The sequence below is a fragment of the Lissotriton helveticus genome, chromosome 10, assembly GCF_964261635.1.
Source record: "Lissotriton helveticus chromosome 10, aLisHel1.1, whole genome shotgun sequence".
Lineage (NCBI taxonomy): Eukaryota > Metazoa > Chordata > Amphibia > Caudata > Salamandridae > Lissotriton > Lissotriton helveticus.
The window spans coordinates 116,167,291-116,194,850 of record NC_136071.1 but is presented as its reverse complement, the minus strand read 5'-3'; the positions used below and the strand labels follow the sequence as shown (position 1 = coordinate 116,194,850).

The following is a 27,560-nucleotide window of genomic DNA, read 5'->3' as shown; positions in this document are numbered from 1 at the left end:
GAATTCTTTAGTAATCATAAAATCAAAAACACAGTGCTACATGTACTGAATGAACAATTACAGGAGATAGCTGGAAACTCACCAAAGAGCTGGGAAGGATTAGCACTGGTCGCCTTTTCGTAATTAGTAAGTCCTTCGTAAATCACCTTCCCCACAGCTGCATACAAGCACTCAAGCTCTTCATACTTTGAGGCTACACTCGACGTACCTGAAAGAGAACACCCATTGTTCAGTTCCACAATACAGAAGTAACATCAGATCAAACCGAGACAATTACTTGGCACCAATCAGGTGGGAGTCCTACCACCCAAGGACTGCAGTGAACAGACTTAAGGTGCAAATTATGGTACACGTCTACTGTAGCTACACTTCAGAGAGAAACAAAAGCATTGACATGATTCCTGAAAAACATGATATTGCATGATAAAAATGTTGAAGTTGGACAGATTGCTTTAGACGGTGTGTAATGATAAATTAAGTCACATGAAACTCAGCCTTATATTGAAAATGTCACCACACTGAACACATCACTGAGGTAGGATTTGAAACACAAATCTAAACTTGTAGTGCTGGGTAGAAATAAAGCCTATAGGACATTACACTAGCCATTTATTTGTATGTCAAGTGCAAGGATTGTCTTAAGGAAGATTTTCTTCTGAACATAAGTTAACTTTTGGTATTATGAACATTCTGTCCATCATTTGTTGCCGCAGCACATTCAACACAAACATGGCACAAAAATCTGCCTTGCGACCGACAGATGTCTTTGGGAAATAACAGGGCAGAGATCTTTTCACATCAGGGATATGAAGACACTAGAAAACGGAGTAAGGCAAAAGTGAAGGTCTATATCCCATCTATTTAATGCACTCACGTAGATAAGTGCTACGATTACTATATCATGAGGGCACCATTGCCAGTCCTAGGCTTTCATTAATATTACCTGTTAATTCTGGAACTTATGCTCTTCCTGCAGTTCAACTGAGCTGATTGGAGAATCAGTTCTAATAAGGATGATTTGTAATATAAAAGTTCTGAACTGGAAAAGTGTTGCACTCGTGAGATGGATTTATCACTTAGGTCTAATTTTTCACCCTTCGCCAGGAGTCTCTGTTGACGACCTCATCAGTTTTCCATGAGCTGATCCCTATAACATCTTTTTAAAAATAACGGCTACCTTAAATCCACTCTGACTGTCTCCTCTCCACTGTGTGTGGGGGGGGGGGGAGGTGTGTGTGTGTGTGTGTGTGTGTGTGTGTGTGTACACACACACACACACACACACACACACACACACACACACACACATATAGCCCAGTGGAGAGGAGACAGTCAGAATGGATTTAAGGTAGCCGTTATTTTTAAAAAGATGTTATAGGGATCAGCTCATGTGTGTGTGTGTATATATGTGTGTGTGTGTATGTATATATATATATATATATATATATATATATATATATATGTGTGTGTGATGGAGCAGATTTCATCTGCAGTCAGGCATTGTTTTATTTTTTGTGCTTCAGACAGGCTGCATTTAAATTGCCACGCACATTTTGGTGCAAGTTAAAAACATGGCACATGAAAAACATGAAAGTGAGGCCTATTCAGTCTGAAATGCTTGTGCTGAATTAACATGTGTTTTTACAGTATATAGAAAAGTGGCCTTTTTAGCTTTGAAGATTAATAGAATGTGTTTTTCTCTTCCCAGCCCATCCCATGTTATGTTATGTTATGTAGCTTTTTATATAGCGCACGGCTACTCAGGATGAGTGTCCCGGTGCTTTCCACCTGCAGCTCAGAGTAAAAATAACACAACACAGAAAAAAAACAATAAAAGCAATAAACAGTAAAAGCAAACTAAAGATTAAAAAGCCAAGTCTTCAGGCTCTTCCTGAACTGAAGCAAGTTGGCAGTGCTGCGGAGCGAAAGAGGAAGCAAATTCCACAGCTGGGGAGCTCTGCAGCTGAAAGAACGTCCTCCCGCGCGGGCCTTCCTCACCCGCGGGACCACCGCTTTAAAGAGGGATTCCGAACGCAAGGAGCGGACTGGACGATAGAAGGCCAGTCTCCGCCGCAGATATCCAGCCCCTGATCCAAACAGGGCTTTATGCATCAAAGTCAAGGATTTGAACTGGATCCGCTTCCTGATAGGCAGCCAGTGTAGCGTCTGAAGCAGCCCGGACGCTCGAGCTCGTCTGCGAAGGCCGAAAATAGCCCGGGAGGCAGAGTTCTGCACCACCTGTAGGCGCTGAACCAGGTAGTCATGGAGGCCAAGAAAGAGGGCGTTAGCATAGTCAAGCCTCGAGCCGACAAGAGCCTGCACAGTAATCCTCCTGTGCTCCTCAGACAGCAGAGGTAGAAATTTGCGGAGCATTTTCAGGATACCGTAGCAGGTGCCAGCCAGACCTAGAATATGAGTTCTCAGCGACAGCTGATTGTCAAGTTTGACACCCAAATTTTTGGCCACCAAAGACGGCTGTGCCGGAGGGCTCATGTCAGATGGCCACCATTGCTGCCACTCCGGATCGGCGACGCAACCAAAGAATAGAACCTCGGACTTACTTGAGTTGGCCCTCAGACTGTTCCGCTGGAACCAGTCGAAGACCAATGCAAGACAGTCCCGAATTCTCTCTCCATCAAACTCTTGGTCTTTCCCGCATGTGAAGAGGAGTTGCGTATCGTCGGCATAAGAGACGATCTGGGCCCCGTAAGCCTCCACCAAGGCCGCCAAAGGGGACATGAAGATGTTAAACAACGTGGGGCTCAACACAGAACCCTGTGGAACCCCAACTCCCAGTGGCGGCATCTCGGCGGAACTCTGGGAAACCCAGACCGTCTGGCGGCGGCCTTCAAGGAAAGAAGTAAACCACCTAAGCACCGTCCCTCTAAGGCCGATGTCATACAGCCTAGCTAAGAGCGCCTTATGGGGGACGGTGTCGAAAGCCGCCGATAGGTCTAACATGACCAACATGGCCCTGCCGCCGACATCCAAGGTCTCCCTGATGATCTCAGTAACCTCCAACAGAGCCGTTTCCGTGCTGAAATTAGGACGGAAACCGGATTGGTATATATGGAGCAGATTGTTAGCTTCCAAAAAGCTCGACAAGACGCCGTTGGCATGTTTTTCCGTAATCTTCGCTAGCGCCGGAAGAAGCGAGATTGGCCTATAATTGGCCAGAACCTCAACGTCGAGACCCGTTTTTTTTAGGAGGGGGATCACCATCGCTCTTTTCCACGAACTAGGGACCCTCCCCTCCCTCAAGGAGGCATTGAGGATGGGGTTAACCAGTGGATTCACCACTGCCGCCATCCCGGCCAGGAATTTGGCAGGGCAGGGGTCAAGTGGCGAGCCAGATTTAAGATTGGCCAGCAGCGACCTAGACACCTCGCTGGAAACAACAGGGAAATCGGACAGCACCGCCAAAGGTGTGTGCGGAGGTCCACAACCCGTCCTCATGACGCCACTACCATCCGGTCCCTCAACGAAGGTGGCCTGAATCGCCTTGATCTTATTAGTGAAGAAACCGGCAAGATCACACGCCCATGCATCCGAAGAGGCTAATGGGGGCGAATGGGAGCTGGGGGTCGTGAACTCCTTCACAATATTAAAGATCTCCTTACAGGAGTTCGCAGATGCCTCGATCCTCCTAGCCAGATAGTCCCTCTTGGCACCCAAGATGTCCCGGTGGTAGGCCTTCACCGCCGCCTTATAGGCGAGTTTAGCCTCCCCATCATACAAGAAGCGCCAGGCCCTCTCGGCCACCTTGCATTGGCTGCGAGCCACACGGAGCGCCTCCGTAAACCACGGTGCAGATTGCCGTGCCGCCAAGGACCGGGGGGCTGCCTTAGGGGCAAGATCATCCAGCCCGTCAGTAAGCCATAGCTGCAGAGCCTCAGTGTCGCTATCCAAATCACCCGAGAGATGACAGGGGTGGTCCAGCAGCACCTGCTCTAGCATATCAGGTGTCACTCTGTGCAGCGCTCTCGAGGCCGGTCTAAGCAGGGAAGACGCTCTATTGTCCGGGCGCGCACACTCCAGCACCGAGAATCTGATCAACCTGTGATCGGTCCAGAGCACCTGCAGGGTATCAACCTCCAAGAGTGGAACAGACGAAAACACCTGATCCAGGGTATGCCCCTTCTCATGTGTTGGCCCTGACACGAACGGTATGAGACCCAGCGGAGATGTGCCATCCAACAGTTTGGCCGCATCTGGGTCATCCGCCACGTCAAGGTGGAAGTTGAAATCGCCAGCCACGACACAATGCTGTGTGGTCAGCGCCAGCTCAGAAACGGCTGTCTTCAGGTCCTCCAGAAAGAGACCCACAGGGCCTGGTGGTCTATAGACCAGCAACACCTTCAGAGCCTGACCCGGGGATAGTCTGAGCGTAAAGGCGAGCGACTCGGCGCTCCCAATGGAGTTCAGGGGAAGCACTGAGCAGGAAACGCTCTTTTTCACCACTACAGCCACTCCCCCACCCCTCCCCTTAGCTCTATCCTGCCGGAAGATATTATACGCCGGAGGAATGGCTGAGAAGACGTCCGGATGGGAAGCCTCTCCCAGCCAAGTTTCGGTCAATAGCAAGCACAGGGGATTTTCCCTGACCAGAAGATCGTAAATATGCAGGGCATGGCGTCCTACCGACCTCGTATTCAGCAGCAGGCAGAGATGCTTCACGCTCGCTGTTGCTGGGCGGGGAACTGTAACACGAGTCCAAGACGGCGTCCAGCCACAGCCAGGACAACGTCGTTTGCCCCTAAACCGCCCAGGGAAGACGGAGCGGCAGGAGCAAGAATGGCCCCGCATGTCCCGCAATGTCGCTGAGGAATAACTAATCATCTTAGCCACAGTATCGCCGGACCGGGGTCCCCCGCCGCCCCGACGCCACCGGGACGCTGACGGGCGCAGACGGGCAGGACTCCGGCACGACTCAGGCTAAGCGAGGGCGTCTACCTGGGCGTCACGCTGCGCGTGAGGGAGCGACTTTAAGTAGGCGCTCCAATCAAGCCAAAGCGTGCGAGTCCGCTCCAAGATGGCGGCCGCCGCTGGCTGAGGTAGCCCAAAGAAAGATGGCGCCCAAAATGACCCCCAGGACCCGGACCCACCGAAGTAGTGGTGCTTTGCCGGCAGAAAATGCCGATTTTTAAATGCAGGTAAGGGGAGAAAGGGGCGCTGGCTTCAGACAGGCAGGCTAAAAACAGGGGTGAATACTACCAAAACGAACCCAAATACAAAACAGGGGACTTTAAAAATACTCCGCGCTAATAGCAGCGCGAGCGCGGCGAAGTGGTAGATGGTCTAACCAGCACCACGCTAGAGCCTGTATACTAAATTCACTATTTCTGTCTTAAAGGACTTTGACTTGTTGCATATTTTGATAAATATTTTCAGTTAAATAACACCTCTTTTTATAATGTGTGTGAATTAACAAAAGCACCAAACACAACACAGGGGACTAAATGCTTTTTGCATGAAAAGCTATCTAAAACACTAATGCATGTTGCTGTGTGCACTATATTAATTGTGTGTGCTTTTAAAATTTACACTAAAGCATGAAGATGCTATTTTGCACATTGCACATTTTTGCATGTTGTACACAAATTAGAACAAGCATTGAAAATGCAATAGGTCTCGCAATAGAAGAGTTTGACCTTTTTTGTTTTGCAAATGGATGAGTGGCGTTGCGTGGATGAGTGGCGTTGCGTGGATGAGTGGCGTTGCGTGGATGAGTGGCGTTGCGTGGATGAGTGGCGTTGCGTGGATGAGTGGCATTGCGTGGATGAGTGGCATTGCGTGGATGAGTGGCGTGTGTGAGTGGGTTGCGTGTGTGAGTGGCGTAGCGTGTGTGAGTGCCGTTGCGTGTGTGAGTGGCGTTGCGTCGATGAGTGGCGTTGCGTGTGTGAGTGGCGTTGTGTGTGTGAGTGGCGTTGCGTGTGTGAGTGGCGTTGTGTGTGTGAGTGGCGTTGCGTGTGTGAGTGGCGTTGCGTGTGTGAGTGGCGTTGCGTGTGTGAGTGGCGTTGCGTGTGTGAGTGGCGTTGCGTGGATGAGTGGGGGGAGTTATCGCCGAAGCATTTAAAATAAGCAAGCACCCACAAAAATAATATTAATACTTCATCCCAATACAAGCAACAAAGCATTTTCAGACCGCATCGGGTGTTAGCGCTGAAGTATACAACTTAAAACAATTTACAGAGCGCATTAGGGGTTATCACTGAATATTTTAAAATAAGCAAGCACCCACAAACAACAAACAGAGCTCATGCGGCGGAGGATGGAGGCCGTGGGTTCCATGGAGGTGCACAACAGAAAAGGCAGCACCGGTGAGGAATTCATCAGCTTAACTCGCAAGAGCAGCGGCAATTGTAAAAGAAAATGGGATTTGGGAGCCACTATGGACATGAGCAACCAACCCAGGCCCTGCAAGAGACCCGACTTTCCTACGAGCAGCGGGGATTGTCTCATGGGCCACAAAGATTAAATGAGTTAAGTTCCTGTGCCCGCACATAGGTACACCCCGTTAAAAGAGAACTGGATGAAAATATTTTTGCAATTGTAGAACACTTGCAGCTTCAAGTCCGATTCAACCTGAATACAAGAAACGTGGAAAGATGTCAGTGCTTTAAGGAAAGCTGGTGATTTTATGAAGGCGTTTATTCTTGGATTCCTAGTTGAAGAAGCAGAGCACTTACAGGGGGCGGAGCAGGGAGAGCGGCCTTTGAAGTGCACTTTACACGGCCGGCCGGCAGTGAAACTGAAAGCACGTCCGGCCGGCCGTGAAAGCCTTTGATGACGCAGCAGGGGGAACAGACGGCGAGAGGGTGTGAAAACACACGAGCACTATCTGTAGGTCTTATATTGCTGTCTGTCTGCTGAGGGCGGAGGGGCCAAGGTGGGCAAGCTTAGTGTGATGTTTTGGAGTGAAAAGCTCTGGCATTGCGCGGAGGGGGCCGGGGGAAGCTCTGGCATCATCTGCACCATATGCGAAAAGCAGGTCAGTAGTTGAGACAAAGAAGCAGCAGGATGCACAAGTAGCGGAACCAAGTGTAGGTTACAGGTAAAAGCTAGAAAAACAAACTGTAAGAAACAGAACACACTGTTACAAGTATTTAAAAGTTTACAATTAAACTTATCAATGCCACACGAGCTGTGCAGTATTCCAGTTTAATATATCAGTACAAAAAGCGTGCCAAAATGTTTTAAAAGCAAGTGGTGATTAATTGCTGTTTGTGCGCACATACACATGGAGTTGGGGAAATGTAATACAAATTGGAGAGTGGAACATAGGTTGCAAGATAATACGTTAGCATTTGTTTTTTAAACCACATCCGCTGTTTCTTTTGATAGTTTGTATGCTGTTTGTTTGAAGAAGGCAAACAAAACGCATCGGGGTTAGCTCCGAAGCATTTCATTTTCTGACCGCATCGGGGATTAGTGTGAAGCATTTACAATAAGAAAGCACATACAAACAAAACATTTCCAAGATGAATACTTGATCCCAATAGGAGCAACAAAGCATTTTTAGACCGCATCGGGAGTTAGCGCCAAAGCATTTAACAAAAAACATTTTCCAACCACATAGGGGAGTTATCGCCGAAGCATTTAAAATAAGCAAGCACCCACAAAAATAATATTAATACTTCATCCCAATACAAGCAACAAAGCATTTTCAGACCGCATCGGGTGTTAGCGCTGAAGTATACAACTTAAAACAATTTACAGAGCGCATTAGGGGTTATCACTGAATATTTTAAAATAAGCAAGCACCCACAAACAACAAACAGAGCTCATGCGGCGGAGGATGGAGGCCGTGGGTTCCATGGAGGTGCACAACAGAAAAGGCAGCACCGGTGAGGAATTCATCAGCTTAACTCGCAAGAGCAGCGGCAATTGTAAAAGAAAATGGGATTTGGGAGCCACTATGGACATGAGCAACCAACCCAGGCCCTGCAAGAGACCCGACTTTCCTACGAGCAGCGGGGATTGTCTCATGGGCCACAAAGATTAAATGAGTAAAGTTCCTGTGCCCGCACATAGGTACACCCCGTTAAAAGAGAACTGGATGAAAATATTTTTGCAATTGTAGAACACTTGCAGCTTCAAGTCCGATTCAACCTGAATACAAGAAACGTGGAAAGATGTCAGTGCTTTAAGGAAAGCTGGTGATTTTATGAAGGCGTTTATTCTTGGATTCCTAGTTGAAGAAGCAGAGCACTTACAGGGGGCGGAGCAGGGAGAGCGGCCTTTGAAGTGCACTTTACACGGCCGGCCGGCAGTGAAACTGAAAGCACGTCCGGCCGGCCGTGAAAGCCTTTGATGACGCAGCAGGGGGAACAGACGGCGAGAGGGTGTGAAAGCAGCAGGGGCAGGCAGGCGGCTGGGGGCATGTGCACGCGCTTTTAAGCGCATGCGCATTAAGCTTGATTTTCACGGGCACTGCAAGGAATCGCCACGATTCCTTGCAAGTTGGTTAAAGACTGTTTAAGCCCCAATAGTCTCGCAAGCTCGATGCGCATGCGCATCGACAGGCGAGACCTAAAAAGCAGCTTTATACTAATAACTTGGCTAGGAAAACATTTATAAGGGGTATTAGTATGGAGTTGGGAAACATAATGGGCTGATTTACATGAAATTAATATTATCTTTGTGTTTGTTTTATTTTTGGGGCCTACACAAAACATGGCTGCCTGTGAATCCATCAAGGCTATGGCTTGCAATTTAATGAGAAGGGAGCATGCGCAGACTGTGGCAGCTTTCCTCATGACAAGAAGTGAAGGACACTTTGAACTTTGTACATTCTTGTGATTGTGCCAATGTACCAGTGTTAGTTAAAAGTGTCCATCTGACTGCGCTGTGGAAGGAAGAGAATTAGCATGAAACATTTTTCTTAGTAAATGTTGCAAATGTTTATAAGGAATATGCTACTTACCAGTATGCATCTGTTCTTGGCATAGAGGGCTGCAGAGTGGTACATTTATGAATAGATCGCCATCTGGTGTTGGGCTCGGATGATTGCACTTGTTTTTCTTCTGGAGAAGTCTTTGTCGTCATCGATGACTCCTCCTCTAGGTGTCAGTGCGCATGGGCATCGGCTCCATCCTTAGATTGTTTTGCCATAGTAGGGTTAGATGGAGTAGTGTAGTAGAATACATAAAGATATGCCCATGTAAGTGTATCTAAATAAGATAATGTTGGGACAGACACAGGTTTCCGGGGAGGCAGGGAGGGCATGTACCACTCTGCAGCCCTCTATGCCAAGAACAGATGCATACTGGTAAGTAGCATATTCCGTTTGAGGCATATGGGCTGCAGATGGTACATTTATGAATAGATTATACAGCAGTTACCTCCCTAGCCGTGGTCACCCGTGTCTGTCGCAACTGTTTGAAATAGAGTTTTTAATACAGCTTGGCCCACTCTGGCTTGTTGTGTAGCCTGCACATCAACACAGTAGTGCTTTGTAAAGGTATGTGGTGTAGACCAAGTTGCTGCTCTACATATGTCATCTAGGGGAATGTTTCCTAAGAATGCCATAGATGCTCCTAGCTTACGTGTAGAATGAGCTCTAGGAGGAACAGTTAATGTTCTCTTTGCTTTTATGTAACATATTTGCATACATCTTACAATCCATCTAGCTATGCCTGCTTTAGAGATAGGATTGCCCTTATGTGTTGGGGAAAATGCTACAAATAGTTGTTTAGTTTTCCTGAAATTTTGTGTCCTTTCTATGTAGTACAAAATGGCCCTTTTGACATCTAGTGTATGTAGGGCCCTTTCTGCTACCGTCTGTGGCTTTGGGAAAAAGACTGGTAGTTCCACCGGTTGATTGATGTGAAATGCTGAAATTACTTTACGCAAGAACTTTGGGTTTGTTCTAAGAACCACTTTATTCTGATGTAATTGTAGGAATGGTTCTTGTATTGTCAGTGCCTGTAATTCACTTACTCTCCTGAGTGAGGTAATGGCTATAAGAAAGGCCACCTTCCATGTAAGGAATTGTATTTCACACCTATGCATAGGTTCGAAAGGTGGTCCCATTAGTCTGGTGAGTACTACGTTGAGGTTCCAGACCGGGGAAGGTGGTAATCTTGGTGGAATGACTCTTTTAAGGCCTTCCATGAAGGCTTTTATCGCTGGCACTCTAAACAGGGATATGTGCTGCCTGTTTTGTAGGTACGCCGCTATAGCTGCTAGATGTACTCTGATAGATGTATACGCGAGATTACATTGCTGTAAGTGTAGTAAGTAGCAAATAATCTCCTTTGTTGATACGTCCAGAGGGTTGATATTATTAGTGGTACAGTATATAGCAAACCTCTTCCACTTAGCTGCGTAGCATGCTCTGGTGGTGGGACGTCGCGCTTGTTTAATTATCTCCATGCAATTTGGGGGTAGATCTAAGTACCCAAATTCTAGGATTTCAGGAGCCAGATCGCTAGGTTCAGTTGTGTGGGATCTGGGTGCATTATTTCTCCATGGTTCTGTGTAAGGTGCATGGGTAGAATTCTTAGCTTTTGGAGTGGCACTTGTGAGAGTTGCAAGAGCGTGGTGAACCACGGTTGTCGTGCCCACGTGGGTGCTACTAGTATCATGGTCATTGAGTGTTGTTGCAGCTTTCTGACCACTAATGGGATTAGTGGGAGAGGGGGAAAAGCGTATGCAAATTTGTTGGACCAATTTATCAATAACGCATTGCCCTGCGACAGGTGGTGTGGGTACCTGGACGCGAAGCTTTGGCATTTTGCGTTCTGATGAGTGGCAAAGAGGTCTATCTCTGGTTGTCCCCATCTTTGGAAGAATGGTTGCAGTATTTGTTGGTGCAGTTCCCATTCGTGTATATGTTCCGACTGTCTGCTTAAGATGTCTGCTATCTGGTTTTGAACTCCTGGTAGGTGTTCTGCTAACAGATAGATGTTTTGAGGAATGGCCCATCTCCAAATTTCCTGCGCTAGTCTGGATAGTTGGAGAGAGTGCGTCCCCCCCTGTTTTTGAATATAATACATTGCTGTCATGTCTGTTCTGATCAGGACTGCTTTGTTGGTAACATGCATTTGAAAGGCTTTCAATGCTAGAAACACTGCTAGTAGTTCTAGATGATTGATGTGCAGCCTTCTTTTCTGCACACTCCATCTTCCTTGTACTGTATATTTCTCCATATGCGCTCCCCATCCCGTGAGCGATGCGTCCGCTGTTATTGTCACCTGTGGAATTGGTTCTAGGAACGACCGCCCCTTGGCAATGTTTGTTGTGTTCCACCACTTCAGAGAGCGGTGTGTGCGGACGTCTACCAACACCAGATCTGTAATCTGTCCTTGAGCCTGATTCCACTGTGTCGCTAAACATTCTTGTAGCGGACGCATTTGTAGTTTGGCATATGGTATTAGCAGTATGCAGGATGACATTATCCCTAATAGCTGCATGAACACTCTTGCTGTTAGTGAGTGTTGTGGCTGGAATTTTTGAATGATTGTAAGCATTGTCTGGATCCTGACTGGATTGGGGTATACTTTGGCTTTTTCTGTGTCTATAGTAGCCCCTAAATATTGTTGAACCTTGCTTGGTTGCAGGTGTGACTTTGTGTAGTTCACAGTGAACCCTAGTTGGTGCAGCATGTGAATTGTCTTCTGTGTGTTCTGAAGACATTCTTCTTGTGACTTGGCCTTTATTAGCCAGTGGTCCAAGTATGGGAAGACATGTATTTGTTGTCTTCTTAGGTGGGCTGCGACCACTGCTAGGCATTTTGTGAACACCCTTGGTGCCTTTGTGACACCAAACGGAAGGACTTTGAACTGATAATGTTGTCCTTCTACCACAAACCTTAGATATTTCCTGTGGGCTTTGTGAATCGGGATATGAAAGTAAGCGTCTTTTAGATCCAGTGTAGAAAGAAAGTCCCCTTTCTTCAGTAAAGGAAGTACTTGTTGGAGCGTGACCATGTGGAAATGTTCCGAATTTATGTATGCGTTGAGAGGTCTTAGGTCTAGTATAGAGACCCATCCTTTTTGGGAATTAGGAAGTATAGGGAGTATACTCCTGTTCCTTGTTGTTGCTTTGGAACCTTCTCTATGGCATGCTTTTGTAGCAGAGATAGTACTTCTTGTTTTAACAGTGTTAAGTGATCTTGTTTCATTGGACGCTGTTTGGGGGGGATGTTTGGTGGGGTAGATGTGAGTTCCAGGCAATAACCATGTTGGATAATTTGTCTCACCCACCTGTCTGATGTGATGTTTTCCCAGACAGGTAGGAACTGTGATAGGCGTCCCCCGACCGGTGTTATATGGTCTGGGGGGAGCTGTATGAAGTCACTGCTTTGGGGTTGGAGAGTTGCGGTTGTTGTTGTTTCCGCGACCTCTACCCTTGCTGTTGTTACCTCTGTAACTACCTCTAGAATTACCTCTGGGTGATGTCGGTGTAAAAGAGGTTTGTTGCTGGCTTGTACCTGTATTTTTGGATCCTCCTCTATAGGTGGACCTACGAAAGGAACCTCTTTGGGTCGGCTGTTGCAATGCTCCCATTGATTTAGCCGTTTCCGTATCCTTTTTCATCTTTTCTAAGGCCTCATCTGTCCCTGTGCCGAAAAGTGTTTTCTCATCAAAAGGTTGGTTCAGTAATGAAGTTTGCACCTCTTGTTTGAACCCTGAAACCCTGAGCCATGCATGTCTCCTTAACATGATGCTTGTGTTTATGGATCTTGCTGCAGTGTCTGCTGCGTCTAGGGCGCACTTGATTGAAGTGTTCGTAATTAACTTCCCTTCCTGTATGAGTTGATCTGCCCTCTTTTGATGTTCTTTAGGGAGATGTGTGATGAGTTTTTCTAACTCGTCATAATGCGCTCTGTCATACCTTGCAAGTAGTGCTTGTGTATTAGCTATGCGCCAGCTGTTTGCCGTTTGAGATGCTACTCTCTTGCCAGAGGCATCTATTAGCTTAGACTCTTTGTCAGGAGGTGGAGCTTCTCCTGTAGATAAAGAGTTTGCTCTCTTACGAGCGTTTGTGACCACTAGTGAGTCTAGAGGAATTTGTCCCTTGATGAAGGAGAAGTGTGGCTCACTGGTTAGAGGAGGCAGACCCTGAAGCAGAGGTCAGACCCGGGACCAGGGTTCAATTCCCGACGCGGCAGGGTCTTGAGCCCAAATATCCACGGACTCGATAATTCTCGTTTCGGTGCCTACTCGAGTCACAGGTTCACACTCTGCAGCTCTGGGCATTAGCTTGCTTAATCTCCACTACGGCCCCCCCGCGGCGGGATGCCTGGCTTTCACCTTGGGGATGCCCAGTACGGGTATCTCACAGGGAAAAACCAGGACGGGTTCCCAAGGCAAGCGCCGAGATGCCTACGGGTAATCGAGCGCTATATAAGCACGCTTAATAATAATAATAATAATGAATATTGGGTCTTTTGGAGCTTTCTTATCAATTCTTGGGTTCAATACCCTGGCCCTCACTGGGTCTTTGAATATCTCTGATGTGTGATTGAGAAGGCCCATAAGCATTGGTAGTGTTCCTGATGTTCTTTGTGTAGCAGGTAGTGTTTCTAATAGGAAATCCTCTATTTGAAGTTCTGCATGTAGTTCTACCTTGTGGTATTTTGCTGCTCTATTAATGAGTTGCGCAAAACCAGTATTATCATCAGGAGGTGAAGGTTTTGACGGATACAATTCAGGGTCGTTATCGTTATCTGACCCTACATTGTACTGTTCCCATGGGTCTGCCTCCTCTGGGATTGTGTCTTCATCATCCCCAGGATGTTCTCCCTCCCCTGTGTCACTTTCTACATCTGTTGTAGGTGTAGATGGTCGTGTGGGAGGAATAGTTGGCCTATTGTGAGGAATAGAAGAAGAGGGTGTGTCTCTAGGATTTGGAGAAGGGGGAGGAGTTGTATTTGTCCCTATTGTTCTCTTCTTCGGAGGAGTTTTGTCGTCCGATTGTTCACTTTTCCTCTTTTTGGGTAGTTCTGTGACTACCTTGCCAGTTTGTGGATCAATAAACAGAGTCTTTTGTTTAGGATCGGTTTTATATTCCTGTGTCGGTACCACAGTTTTCGGGTCCGAAAGGTGTTTTTTCTTTTGACTGTCCATTTGTATTCTCGGCACCGAGATTTTATTCGGATCCGATGTCTTCGGTGTCGAGGGTGTCTTCGGTATCGAGGTTGTTTTCGACGTTGAAGCGTGTTTAGGTGTCGACATGGACTGTTTCGACTTCGAGCTTTCCTTTATATGGAGCTTCGGTGTCGATGTCGGGGTGGGTCGTTTATCGGAACCACCATGATGGGAGACCGAGTGTTTTGGTTTTGGTTTCGTTGCCGGGCCCGAAGGCGGGGCGTCGGAAACTCTTTTCGGTTGTCTGACCGGGCTCGAGGGCGGTGTCGACACCGTGCGGGGTCTGTTCTTTGGTAAAGGGACGTCGTCACTCACGGTTTGTTGGACGTCGATTTCCTCGACGTCGGACTCGTCCGCTTCTGACCCCGCCTCGTCGCCCTCTTCTTCTTCCTCTTCTGGGTGCTGGTCCTCGAACAGCTCCGGGATTGCTTGTGACTGCATTCTCGATACCTCGTGTCTTCGGGCTCGACTGTTTCTAATCGTCGATTTTGAGGAAAATGCTGCACAGGCCTCACATCCCTGGATTCGTGTTCAGGGGACAAGCAGAGGTTGCACACCTCGTGTAGGTCCTTGTGTGGGAACTTAGCACCACACGTTGGACATTTTTTGAATGGAGCCCTTTCCATGGACTCCGGGCTGGACTACGTCGAGTTGGTCTTCTCGTAGTCGTCGTTCTTCGAAACGCGTCGAGATGGAAGTGTAGTCGCGTTCGATAACAATACCGTCGAATTGGAAAGGGTTACGCGCCGAATATAACTTTCTTTATCGAAGTCGATCCGGAGCGCTTCGATCCTCATCCGAACCCGATGGCGGAAAAAAACAATCTAAGGATGGAGCCGATGCCCATGCGCACTGACACCTAGAGGAGGAGTCATCGATGACGACAAAGACTTCTCCAGAAGAAAAACAAGTGCAATCATCCGAGCCCAACACCAGATGGCGATCTATTCATAAATGTACCATCTGCAGCCCATATGCCTCGAACATGTAGTTATTCATGTATGCTTCTTTTGTTAAAACTGGTCAAGTCAGGATTTTAGAATGAGTCAGGGAAGTGAGAACTCATGCCATCATGACTGACCAATCACGTACAGGTTTTCCTGAAAGATGCTACATCTTTGTGTAGTCTGCCAATATTTAGAGTATAAAATAATGTCCTCTCTGGATGGGGGCTGGCTTTCTCAGCTCAGCTGGCTTCTATCGGTTAGGTACGCGAAACGTCCCGGGAGATTGCTGAAGGGGAGGTGCGTCCGAGGAGATTCAGGGGGAGGTTTCTTGCTTCCACGTCATATCTTGGCACTGCAGGCCACATTCCTTTGAGGTCTGGTGAAGGGCGGGCTGTCTCCCTCCTTTTTGCTCTTTAGACACAGAGATGCACTGAGCAGCAACAGATAGAAAGGCTCTTTAGATTTAGATGCTAAACTTTAAGTTTATGTTTTGACTAATTAATTAGGTCTAAAAAGATATATTTGTTTTATGCATTTATTTCTCTTAATGGGAAATGTTTGCCAACTATTTAATTATTGATTAGCTTTTTAGAAACTCTAAGAATTTTGACTGATATTTTGCGCCACATTTTCATAACTACATGTAATGCTTATATGCAGACTGTAATGTGTTCTGTATTATTGATATTTTTCCTGTTTTCCAAATTATGTAACCTGATTGATATTTTACTAATGAATAAAGGGTCAGAGAAAAAACTGACTAGAAAATAAAACCCTTTAAAATACTCAACAACTCTCTTTATTGGCTTGAATAATAAATTGCATTTTTACTGTTCAGGTTTATTTAAAGTCTCTTGAAGGTAATACATGGTGTGAAGGGCCCAACACCTTTTGAGCGGTAAATTAAAGGTAGCATGAGGGTTTTGCATTGAGAAACTACCAGAAGAAATTACCGCTCCATCATGTGTGTATATATATATATATATATATATATATATATATATGTATGTGTGTGTGTGTGTGTGTATATATATATATATATATGTATATATGTATGTGTGTGTATATATATATATATATATATATATATATATATATATATATATATATATATATATATATATATATATATATATATATATATGTGTGTATATATATGCAGTCCAATCCCAATTTAAAAGAAACTGGTCCGACACATGCTCAGTGGCTCGAACAGATTTATTGTAAGGTTTCCCAGTAAGAAGTCCTTTTGTGATGGTGAATCGAGGGCAGACGCGTTTCAGTCTTGCGACTTTCCTCAGTTCCCGCTTCACCTGGATACTGTTCTGCCTGGGGGCTCGTTTTTGAAGGTAGGTGTAACTTCCCTCATTGGAGCAGGAAACTCTTAGCCCCACCTCTCACAACGTGTCACTCCACCTCTCCTGCTGTGATCCAGCTCGGATTTTGATGTACCACGCTGTGGACGCAGAGACAGTGTTCTATATATATATGCGTGTACATATATATATGCGTGTACATATATATATATATATATATATACTAGCGGCCCGTCCCGACGTTGTCCGGGGATGAAATAGAATGTCTGCAATTGTTGGAACAAATACAAAGAGTAACAGAGGCAGCTTTAGCTAAGGCAGTAGGGTTAGTAGGTCCAATACCATGTACTTGTTCTGATGATTAACATGATCCGTTTTGCAATATTAAGACGTCTTCTTTACCAGTCTAGTCGAGCTGTGCATACGCCTCAGCACCCGCTGACGAATGCACCAAAGTCCCGCCTCTGCGTCCGTTCATAAGCCCTCGTTCGGTAGCGCTGAAGGTGAGCGTGTGCTCTTCTGTTTGTTGTCGTTGCCGCAATATGCGAACGTGTGTGTCCGCTCCAGCCGACGCCCTGATCGCCGCAAAATGCACGCACTCCCCAAACACAGCACGGTGCACTTAGACGCCCCACATCGGGACGCCACAACTCCTGCTTCTGAATGCTTACGGCGTCTCCGACGGCACACGCTCACAACAATGCTGAAGGACACGCCCACTCATGTTAGAATGCTAGTCCCACACAGAACGCTTAACACAAGCTGTATAATACCGCCGGCTTTTGCCGAATGCACACGCCCATCGCTTCAAAGCAGAACGCACACGCCCACAACGGACTACTTTGTCCAAAACGTTCTTTTTCACTTCTAATGTATATGTTGGGCTGGTGTATAGCCTATGTCCATCTGCTGATACTCTCCTTTCCAATGATGTATTGGGTGTTCCGGTTGGCGCTGTGGTTCCGGAGCTTACCCGCCTCAACAGTTAGGGCTCTCTATAATATTAGTATGGATTTGTGTGTGTGCATAAGGAAAATGCTGCTTACCAGTATGCATCTGTTCTTGGCATGTAGAGCTGCAGAGTAGCACACTTAGCATTAGATCGCCACCTGGTGTTGGGCTCGGATGATTGCATGTTGTTGTCTTCTTGGAAGAAGTCTTTGTAGTCACGAGACTTCTCCCTTGGACAATAGTGCGCATGGGCATCGGTTCCATCCTTAGATTGTTTTTCGCCATGATGGGAAATGATGGAGTTAGTAGAAGTAAAGAAAAGATGTCCATGCGTGTGCATCTTAGTAAGATAAACTGGAACAGATACAGGTCCCGGGGAGGCGGGAGGGCGTGTACTACTCTGCAGCTGTACATGCCAAGAACAGATGCATACTGGTAAGTAGCATTTTGCGTTCGAGGCATATGAGCTGCAGATAGTACACTTAGCATTTGTTGTGTAGCAGTGTCTCCCCTAGCGGTGGTCACCTGTATCTGTTGCAGTTGTTTGAAAAAGAGGACAGCTTGGCCTACTGCAGCATGCTGCTTGGCTTGCACATCAACACAGTAGTGTTTAGTGAAGGTGTGTGTTGTAGACCATGTTGCTGCTTTGCATATGTCCTCTAGGGGGATGTTTCCTAAGAAAGTCATAGAAGCTCCTAGTTTGCGTGTTGAGTGCGCTGTAGGAGGAACTGTTAATGTACGTTTTGCTTTTTGATAGCATATTTGTATACATTTTACAATCCACCTTGCAATTCCACCTTTAGAGATGGGGTTGCCTTTGTGCAGTGGAGAGAAAGACACAAACAGTTGTTTTGTTTTTCTAAAAGACTTAGTTCTATCTATATAGTAGAGAAGAACTCTTAACATCTAATGTGTGTAGAGCCCTTTCTGCCACAGTGTCTGGGTTTTGTAAAAACACAGGTAACTCGACAGATTGGTTTAAATGAAAAGGAGTTATGACTTTTGGAAGGAATTATGGATTAGTTCGTAAGACCACTTTGTTACGATGTAGTTGTAAAAATGGTTCTTGTATTGTAAATGCTTTTATCTCACTTACTCTTCTAAGGGAGGTAATAGCAATAAGGAAAGCTGTTTTCCATGTAAGGAATTGTAGTTCACATGTATGTAAAGGCTCGAAAAGGGGGTCCCATGAGTCTTGTAAGAACAACGTTTAGGTTCCATACTGGAGAAGGTGGCAACCTGGGAGGAATGATTCTCTTTAATCCTTCCATAAATGCTTTAATTGCAGGCACTCTGAAAAGACAGAAATGTTGTCTATTTTGTAGATATGCTGCAATTGCTGCAAGATGTAAGCGTATGGATGAATATGCTAAGTTACACCTTTGTAAATGTAAAAGGTAACAAATGATATTCTGGATGGAAGCATCCAGGGGATCAATTTGGTTATTGTTGCAGTAAATGGCAAACCTCTTCTATTTAGCGGCATAGTAAGCTTTGGTAGTAGGCCTCTTTAATAATGTTCATACAGTCTGGTGGTAGGTTAAGATAACCGAATTCTAAGACTTCAGGAGCCAGATCGCCAAATTCAGTTGATTGGGGTCTGGATGTCTGATGTCTCCATGGTTCTGTGTTAGCAGGGATGGAGTCAGTTGTAGCTTTTGGTGTGAAACTAGAGACAGTTCTAGTAGTGTGGTGAACCACGGTTGGCGTGCCCATGTGGGAGCTACTAGGATTAGTTTGAGAGACTGTTGTCTGAGCTTGCATACTACTAGTGGTATTAGTGGTATTGGCGGAAAAGCGTACGCAAATCTGCCTGACCAGTTCATCCATATTGCATTGCTCTTGGACTGTGGGTGTGGGAACATGGCGGCGAAGGTTGGTCATTTTGCGTTTTCTTGTGTGGCGAACAGATCTATGTCTGGATGACCCCACTTGCGAAAGAATGGTTGAAGAACCTGCGGATGTAGTTCCCATTCGTGAATTTGTTGTGTCTGCCGACTCAACAGATCTGCTATCTGATTGTGAACTCCTGGAAGGTGCTCTGCCAACAGATATATGTTTTGTGGAATGGCCCATCTCCAAATGTCTTGTGCAAGCTGGGGCAGTGGTAGAGAGTGTGTCCCTCCTTGTTTTTGTATATAATACATGGCTGTCATGTTGTCCGTCCGGATCAGGACAGCTTTGTTCTGTACTTGTACTTGGAATGTTTTGCGTGCTAAGAATATTGCTAGCAGCTCTAGATGGTTGATATGGAACAATCTTTGTTGACTGTTCCATTGCCCTTGAGTTGTATGATGTAGGAGATGGGCTCCCCTATCCTGTGAGGGATGCGTCTGCTGCGAGCACTAGTTGTGGAACAGGTTCGAGGAACGGATGCCCTTTTGTCAAGTTTTTGGTGTTCCACCACTGCAGAGAGCAATGTGTGCGGCTGTGTACCAACAACAGGTCTGTTAGTTGACCTTGAGCCTGGTACCACTGTTGTGCTAGGCATTCCTGTAACGGACGCATTTGCAGTCTTGCATATGGCACTATAAAGATGCAAGATGCCATCATGCCTATTAGTCTCATGAACACTTAGGCTTGCAGAGAGTGTTGCTGTTGAAAGACTGTGACTAAGGCTTGAATGCTCCGTATCCTTCCTGGACTGGGATACGATAGAGCTGTAGACGTGTTTATTGTAGCCCCTAGATACTGATGTATATGAGAGGGTTGCAGATGCGACTTGGTGTAGTTGATTGTGAACCCTAAGTCGTGCAATGTTTGAATTGTCTGATGTGTGTGTTGAACACACTGGTTGAATGATTTTGCAATTATGAGCCAGTCGTCCAGATAAGGGAAGACATGTATTTGTTGTCTTCTGAGATGTGCTGCTACTACTGCTAGGCACTTTGTGAATACTCGTGTTGCCGTTGTCACTCCGAATGGAAGGACCTTGAACTGATAATGTTGTCCTTCCAGTACAAACCTTAGATACTTCCTGTGAGCAGGATGTATAGGAATGTGGAAATAGGCATCCTTTAGGTCTAGTGTTGTGAGGAAATCGCCCTGTTGCAGCAGTGGGAGCACTTGTTGCAAAGTGATCATATGAAAATGATCTGACTGAATGTAATGGTTGAGGGGCCTGAGGTCGAGAATTGGTCTTAGTGTCCCGTCCTTCTTGGGAATTAGAAAGTACAGCGAGTAAACCCCCGTTCCTTGTACTTGTAAAGGATCTAATTGTATTGCGTCCTTTTGTAGAAGTGACAGAACTTCTTGTTTGAGCTGAGTAAGGTGTTCTGCAGACATTGGACGCTGTCTGGGTGGTATGTGTGGAGGGGTTGCTGTAAGTTCTAGGCAGTAGCCATACTGGATAGTCTGTCTTACCCACTTGTCTGATGTGATGGAGTTCCAGACAGGGAGGAATTGCGTTAATCTGCCCCCCCCCCCACAGGAGTGGAATGCTGTTGGTGGAGCAGAGGAAAGTCACTGTTTTGAGGCGGAAGAGGTTTGATTACTGTTGTTACCACGACCTATTCCTTTATTGTTATTCCCTCTATATCCTCCTCTAAAGTATCCCTTGTTAGAGGATGTTTGTGTGTTAGATTTGAAGGATGTTGTATTATCAGCACCTGTTTGTTTGGAGCCCCCTCTATCAAAGGAGCGACGAAAGGAACCTCTAGTTTGTGTGGACTGTAGAGCCCCCATAGATTTGGCAGTGTCTGTATCCTTCATCATTTTTTCAAGTGCTGTGTCTACGTCGTGTCCAAACAATTGGTTTTGATTAAATGGTTGGTTTAAAATGGTAGTTTGGACTTCCTGTTTAAACCCTGAAATGCGTAGCCACGCATGTCTTCTAAGCACGACACTGGTATTTACAACTCTAGATGCAGTATCTGCTACATCTAGTGCGCACTTGATTGAGGCATTTGAGATAAGCTTGCCTTCCTGTATAAGATCATTTGCCTGTGTCCTATATTGGTCAGGTAGATGTTCTAGCAGTCTCTCTAACTGGTTATAATGAGCCCTATCATACCGGGAAAGTAGGCTTCTGTATTAGCTATACGCCATATGTTGGAAGCTTGCACAGCTATTCTTTTGCCTGAGGCATCAATGCCCTTGGATTCTTCGTCAGGTGGGGGTGCTTCACCTGAAGTTTGTGAGTTTGCTCCCTTCCTAGCATTTGATACAACTAATGAATCTAATGGTAGTTGTACCTTAATGTAGGTAGGATCTGTAGGTGCAAGCCTATATTTTTCTCAATTCTAGGGTATAAAATCCTAGTACGTACAGGGTCTTTAAAAACTTCTGTAGCATGTTTGATGACCCCTTTGATCATGGGAAGAATTTTAACAGATCTTTGCGATTGTTCAAATGTGTCTAACAGAAAATCCTCCTCTGCCTCATCAGAATGCATAGTGACCTTATGGTACATGGCAGCTCTGTTCAATAGGTGCCCAAAGCCAATGTTATCTTCTGGGGGAGAAGGTTTTGATGGGTATGACTGTGGGTCAGGAAAGTCTGGTATATCTTGTGGGTTTGGGTACTCCCAGTCTGTATCATGTGTAGGCTCTGGGAAAGGCTCATCTGTGTCTATCCCTCCTCCTAAACTATACTCATCATCATTTTCAGGTGAGTGTGGAGGTAAGAGGAGAATGAGAAGGAGACATTCGTGGTGAAATGTTAAGAGTAGCAAGAGATAAAGGAAAAGGAAGTATTGGTAAAGAAGGGTGCATAGGGGATGTGGCAGAGTCCTTCTTCTTGGCAGCAACCACAGGTGTGGGTGTGTCATCTGCCTTCCTCTTCTTGTGTGGTGTAGTGGACACGTGACCTGTCTTTGGGTCAATGTAGATCTTCTTTTGGAGAGGATCTGGCTGGAAGAGTTCTTCTCCTTGAGAAACCTTTGTCGGCGTCGATTTTTTCGGTACCGACGAGGTTGCTGCTTGTCTTTAGCCTTAGGAGTGGTTACAGTGTTTGGCGCAATTTTCGGCACCGAGGGTGTTGTTTTCAGTGTGGAAGGCTGTTTTGAGGGCTTTCGCGCATTGGAATCAGGCCTTGTTGGTTTCGGCATTGAAGGCGATGTCTTCGGAGTGGAAGCTGGTCTCGTCGGCTTCGAGGCGTCGGGCGCTGGCTTCGTACCCTTGTCTTTAGAAGTCAATGGTTTCGGAGCCGAGACTTCTTTCGGTTTCGGTGCCGAGGGAGCTGGTGGGATCGGCACGTGCGGCTTGCTCGGAACCGAGCTACCGGAAGGCTTAGTTATTTTCTTCGGAGCCGGGCTAGATGGCGGGGCTGTCAAAGTTGATTTTCGGTCGCGACTGGGCCCCGGAGGCGGAGTGTTGACCTTTGCCTTCGATCTGGGTGCTGTGTGTGGTGCAGGGGCAGTAGTATTCACGCACTGGCCTGATGGTATGGAGTCATCTGAGTCGTCTACCTCTGATACGATCTGCAGATCATTGGAATCTTCTTCGGGAACGAGCGGAACCTCCTCGTCGAAGATATCCACCGTTCCGAAGCTGATCTCTGCATGTCGTGTTGAAGGGCCCTCCGATCTCGGATGGTTTTCTTGGATCTAAAGGACGCGCAAGCTGTACAGCTGGATTCGTCATGTTCTGGCGATAAGCACAGGTTACAGACCTCGTGGTGGTCACTGTGTGGAAACTTTCCTCCACACCCAGGGCATTTCTTGAATGGCACCCTTTCCATGTGGTGTAGGCCTCACGGCGTGGATAGGCCCAACGGCCCGCGTCGATGACCGGAATCGAGCTGATGGAGTCGAAACGATGTTAGTCGATATCGAGAGTAGTTTGGAGAGTTTTGGGACTTTTTTTGCACTTCGAAGTGCTTGAAAAGTCTATTTCTAGCCGGAGCGGAAAACTTTCATCCGAACCCAGTGGCGGAAAAAAACAATCTAAGGATGGAACTGATGCCCATGCGCACTATTGTCCAAGCGGAGGAGTCACCTATCTCGTGACTACAAAGACTTCTTCCAAGAAGACAACAACATGCAATCATCCGAGCCCAACACCAGGTGGCGATCTAATGCTAAGTGTACTATCTGCAGCTCATATGCCTCGAACATATATATATAGGAGGAAGGGAGCAGTTGAGGTATTTCACCTCTCCTGGACTATTTGCGGACCGCGATATGCCCCTGCACATTGAATCCTGACTGCAGTGGCTGTGGCAGTATAGGGGACTCGAGGAGAGACTTGTTGTGCAGATCTGCGGCGAAGTGTGTCATCGTGCCTGCTAGCCTACAAGGGTGCCGCAAGCTACAGTCCATCCCCGCATTTTCCACCAACCTGCTTTGCTGCCAAACGGCATTCTGGGTGTTGCAGTCCAAGGACGTGGACGGGCTGCAACAGGTGAGCGCGATTGTTAATGGGGGAGGAGCAGACCCACTCCAACAACTAAAAATGCAGCAGGATGAACTGTGACGGTGTCACATGGGTCCGGTGTTGAGCGCTGAAGAAGGGAATGTCCGAAATGCATTCGCCGCCACCGGAGTTTAAGTCTGAATAATGAAGTTTCTCCAAACTGGCCCCTGGGATCCTGCTCTTTCTTTCGAGGGAGAAGCTATACAGACATTTCTACGTTGGCCAGCAGCGCAGTTCAGGATACCCCTGCCACGCTCTTGGGTCCAGACCACAACTGGCACACCTCACGGCATATCCCTTGGTTCGGCTACGAACATTGTCTGGTACCCGCCCTGGTGGAAGGAGGAAGGGAGCAGTTGAGGTATTTCACCTCTCCTGGGCTATTTGCGGACCGCGATATGCCCCTGCACATTGAATCCTTACGGCAGTGGCTGTGGCAGTATAGGGGACTCGAGGAGATACTTGTTGTGCAGATCTGCGGCAAAGTGTGTCATCGTGCCTGCTATCCTACAGGGGTGCCGCAAGCTACCGTCCATCCCCGCATTTTCCACCAACCTGCTTTGCTGCCACACGGCATTCTGGGTGTTGCAGTCCAAGGACGTGGACGGGCTGCAACAGGTGAGCGCGATTGTTAATGGGGGAGGAGCGGAACCACTCCAACAACTAAAACGGCAGCAGGATGAACTGTGACGGTGTCACATGGGTCAGGTGTTGGGCGCTGAAGAAGGGAATGTCCGAAATGCATACATATTTGATTCGAAGTTGCTCTCGCAATTGAAGAACCCACTCATCGTATTCCCATAGTGAATGCAGCTCTTAACTTTCTCCCACAATACTGGTGCGGCTCGCAACAACGACCGAACTGGAAGAAATATTGTGGGAGAAAGTTAAGAGCTACATCCACTATGGGAATACGATGAACTACGGGTACCATAATGCCCGAGTGCAGACACGCCCAAGAGGGCGGGACTATGAACTATATCACCTGCATACAAAGTGCCAAGCTCTTATTTAGCCTGAAGCCAAGCCTGTGATTAAGAGGAAACTAATCCACGAAACGCGTAAGGCATAACGGCGAAAATTTTGTTGGGAAAGTTGTCTCCAGCTAGCTGCTGCCTACCGGAACAATAAAGGGTTAATCAAACGCTGAGTGGGTTCTTCAATTGCGAGAGCAACTTCAATTAAAATACAAGTGGCCTGCTCGGGTCACGAAGAAACCCCACCGCCGACGAGGCGGGTCCTTGTGTCTCTGCAAATTGAGACATATCAAGAGGAGCATCGTACCTGTTCTAGTGAGGCGCAAGCAAGCAGCGGCTGGTGCGGCTCGTAACAACGACCAAACTGGAAGAAATATTGTGGGAGAAAGTTAAGAGCTGCATCCACTATGGGAATACGATGAACTACGGGTACCATAATGCCCGAGTGCAGACACGCCCAAGAGGGCGGGACTATCACCTGCATACTAAGTGCCACGCTCTTATTTACCCTGAAGCCAAGCCTGTGATCAAGAGGAAACTAATCCACGAAACGCGTAAGGCATAACGGCGAAAATTTTGTTGGGAAAGTTGTCTCCAGCTAGCTGCTGCCTACCGGAACAATAAAGGGTTAATCAAACGCTGAGTGGGTTCTCCAAATGCGAGAGCAACTTCGATTAAAATATATATATATATATCTCCCTCTCAGAGTTTTCGCCTTCAGCAAAAATTACAGCACTCCGGAATCTCTCTCTCTCTCTCTCTCTCTCTCTCAGAGTTTTCGCCTTCAGCAAAAATTACAGCACTCCGGAGGGTCAGGTCCGACAGATTTCTTTATTGGGAACCACACAAAAAACCTCAGCGTTTAGCCTTCGGCAGTGTCAATGACACCATGTTCATGAGCTGTTAATAAAGTGAACCAAATCATAGTGGAAACAGATAAGGGACTCACCCCTCTGTGAAAACACCAGCGCCATATTGGAGTGTATATTCTCCTTTTTACATATACGCAAGTATTATATAACCGTACATCGGTTTTTGTGCGAAATCAGAGGGTATAAACACATTAAAAAATGGAGCATACCATACTATCTAGCCGTGGATCGGCTGATATCCCTCATCAAATTATCCACTTTGTTCTAAACTTTATCAATCATCAAAAAACTGAAATTCATGATTATACTTCCTATCTTTTCATCAGAATCAATATTCACTGTAAAAACCAAAGAATCAAAGGTTACAAGGACGTTATAGTTAGACTCAAATTTCACTAGTACAAAACAAGTGAAATTCAGCAGTTATAATTACCTGAGCTAACTATAACTTACGCCCCCGCCATGCACTGCTTATGAACTCACATACTACATCACTCATGACATGGCCAGTGACATCACTGATGACATCACCAATTGCCTTACTGATGACAACATCCAGTCAGTGTTTTCAAAAAGAGTGTTAAACATATATACCAAGGTACTACACAAGTTAATATAGCATACTTTCTGTACTAGTGAGTGATACTATTTCTAGCATATATTATGTGTGTGCCTGTATATCTGTGTGCAAGTGGATGTCTGAGTGCATGTATGAGTGTTTGAGTGGCTATAGAAGGTGAAGTAGGTGTGTGAGTGACTGTATTGGTGAGTGGGTGTGTGGGGGGCGGGTGTTGGTGTCAGTGGCTGTATGGGTTAGTGGTTGGGTGTGTCAGAGGCTGCATGGGGGAGTGAGTTGATGTCTGAATAGCTGTATGAGTGAGTGCCTGGCAGAGTAAGTGGCTGTATGGTTTAGTGAGTGGCTGTTTGGTTAAGTGGGTTGGTGTGTGAGTTGTATTGTAGAGTAAATGTTTGGATGGATGTATGGATGAGTGAGCAGATGTGCGAGTGCTTTTATGGATGTGTGAATTGATATGTAAGTAGTTGTGTGAGAGTGGCTGTATGGGTGAGTGAGTGGGTGTGTGAGTGACTGTGTAGGTTAATAAGTGGGTATGTGAGTAGTGGTATGGCTGTGTGAGTGGCTGTATGGGTGAGTGACCGGTCGATTAGTAGCTGTATGGGTGAGTGAATGATTGTGTGAGTGGCTGTACGAGCGCCTGGGTGAGTGAGTGGCTCTATAAAGGAGTGAGTGGGTTTGAGTACTCGTGTGGGTGAGTGGGTGTACAAGGTGTTGTGTGGGAGTATGAGTGGTTCTGCAGATGAGGTCATCGGTGATGTCATGAGTGATGTCACTGACCATGTCATGAGTGATGTAATATGTGTGGTCATAAGCAGGGCATTGCGGGGGAGTAAGGTATTGTAGTGTAGTTCCTATATTGCCAATAGGCTCTGCACATTGGAATAATATATCCTATAGATTAGACTTAGGACTGGGGTCGACTAGGTCTCTATCGAATATATTAAGCTCAATTGTGAGTGCCAGCTAGCTGTCTGGGTTTAGTAACTATCAAACCACACAGGAGCAGAATGACGCCTTCTCCCAACTCCCCTCTTAAGACTCACCCGCAAGGAATTAGGTCCTCTGTTGCAGGTAAGTACCAAGGGGGAAAGGGGAATGGGAATAAGAAGAGACTGCCCTGTTGTCTTCTTGGTTCACTGCCTCTTCTTCTCGTTCTTCTTCTCAAGGACTGTAAAAAAATGCACTTAGTTTATCTTACTACATTTTTAAATCACAGTAAGGAAAATGCTACTTACCAGTATGCATCTGTTCTTGGCATGTAGAGCTGCAGAATTGCACACTATGCATAGATGGCCACCTAGTGTTTGGCCCGGATTTTTGCAGTTTGTTTTTGTTGAAGAAAGTCTTTGGAAGTCACGGGATAGGTGACTCCTCCTTTGGGTGATACTGTGCATGGGTCATTGGGTAGGGGTGGAGGCAGATCGGGTGTTATTCTTGCCTCTGTCTTTGTTATTGTTACCGCGGTAACCTC

The 27,560-nt window shown here is 46.5% G+C and overlaps 1 protein-coding gene across 1 annotated transcript in view; it reads right to left on the bottom strand.

Moving 5' to 3' along the window:
• The window catches only part of TRRAP (transformation/transcription domain associated protein), an 885,394-nt gene that overhangs the window by 335,669 nt on the left and 522,165 nt on the right, over positions 1 to 27,560 (bottom strand). The window contains exon 45 of the mRNA XM_078664902.1: positions 83 to 208. Within this exon, the coding sequence (XP_078521028.1) occupies positions 83 to 208 (126 nt within the window). The remainder of the gene's footprint in view (positions 1 to 82; positions 209 to 27,560) is intronic.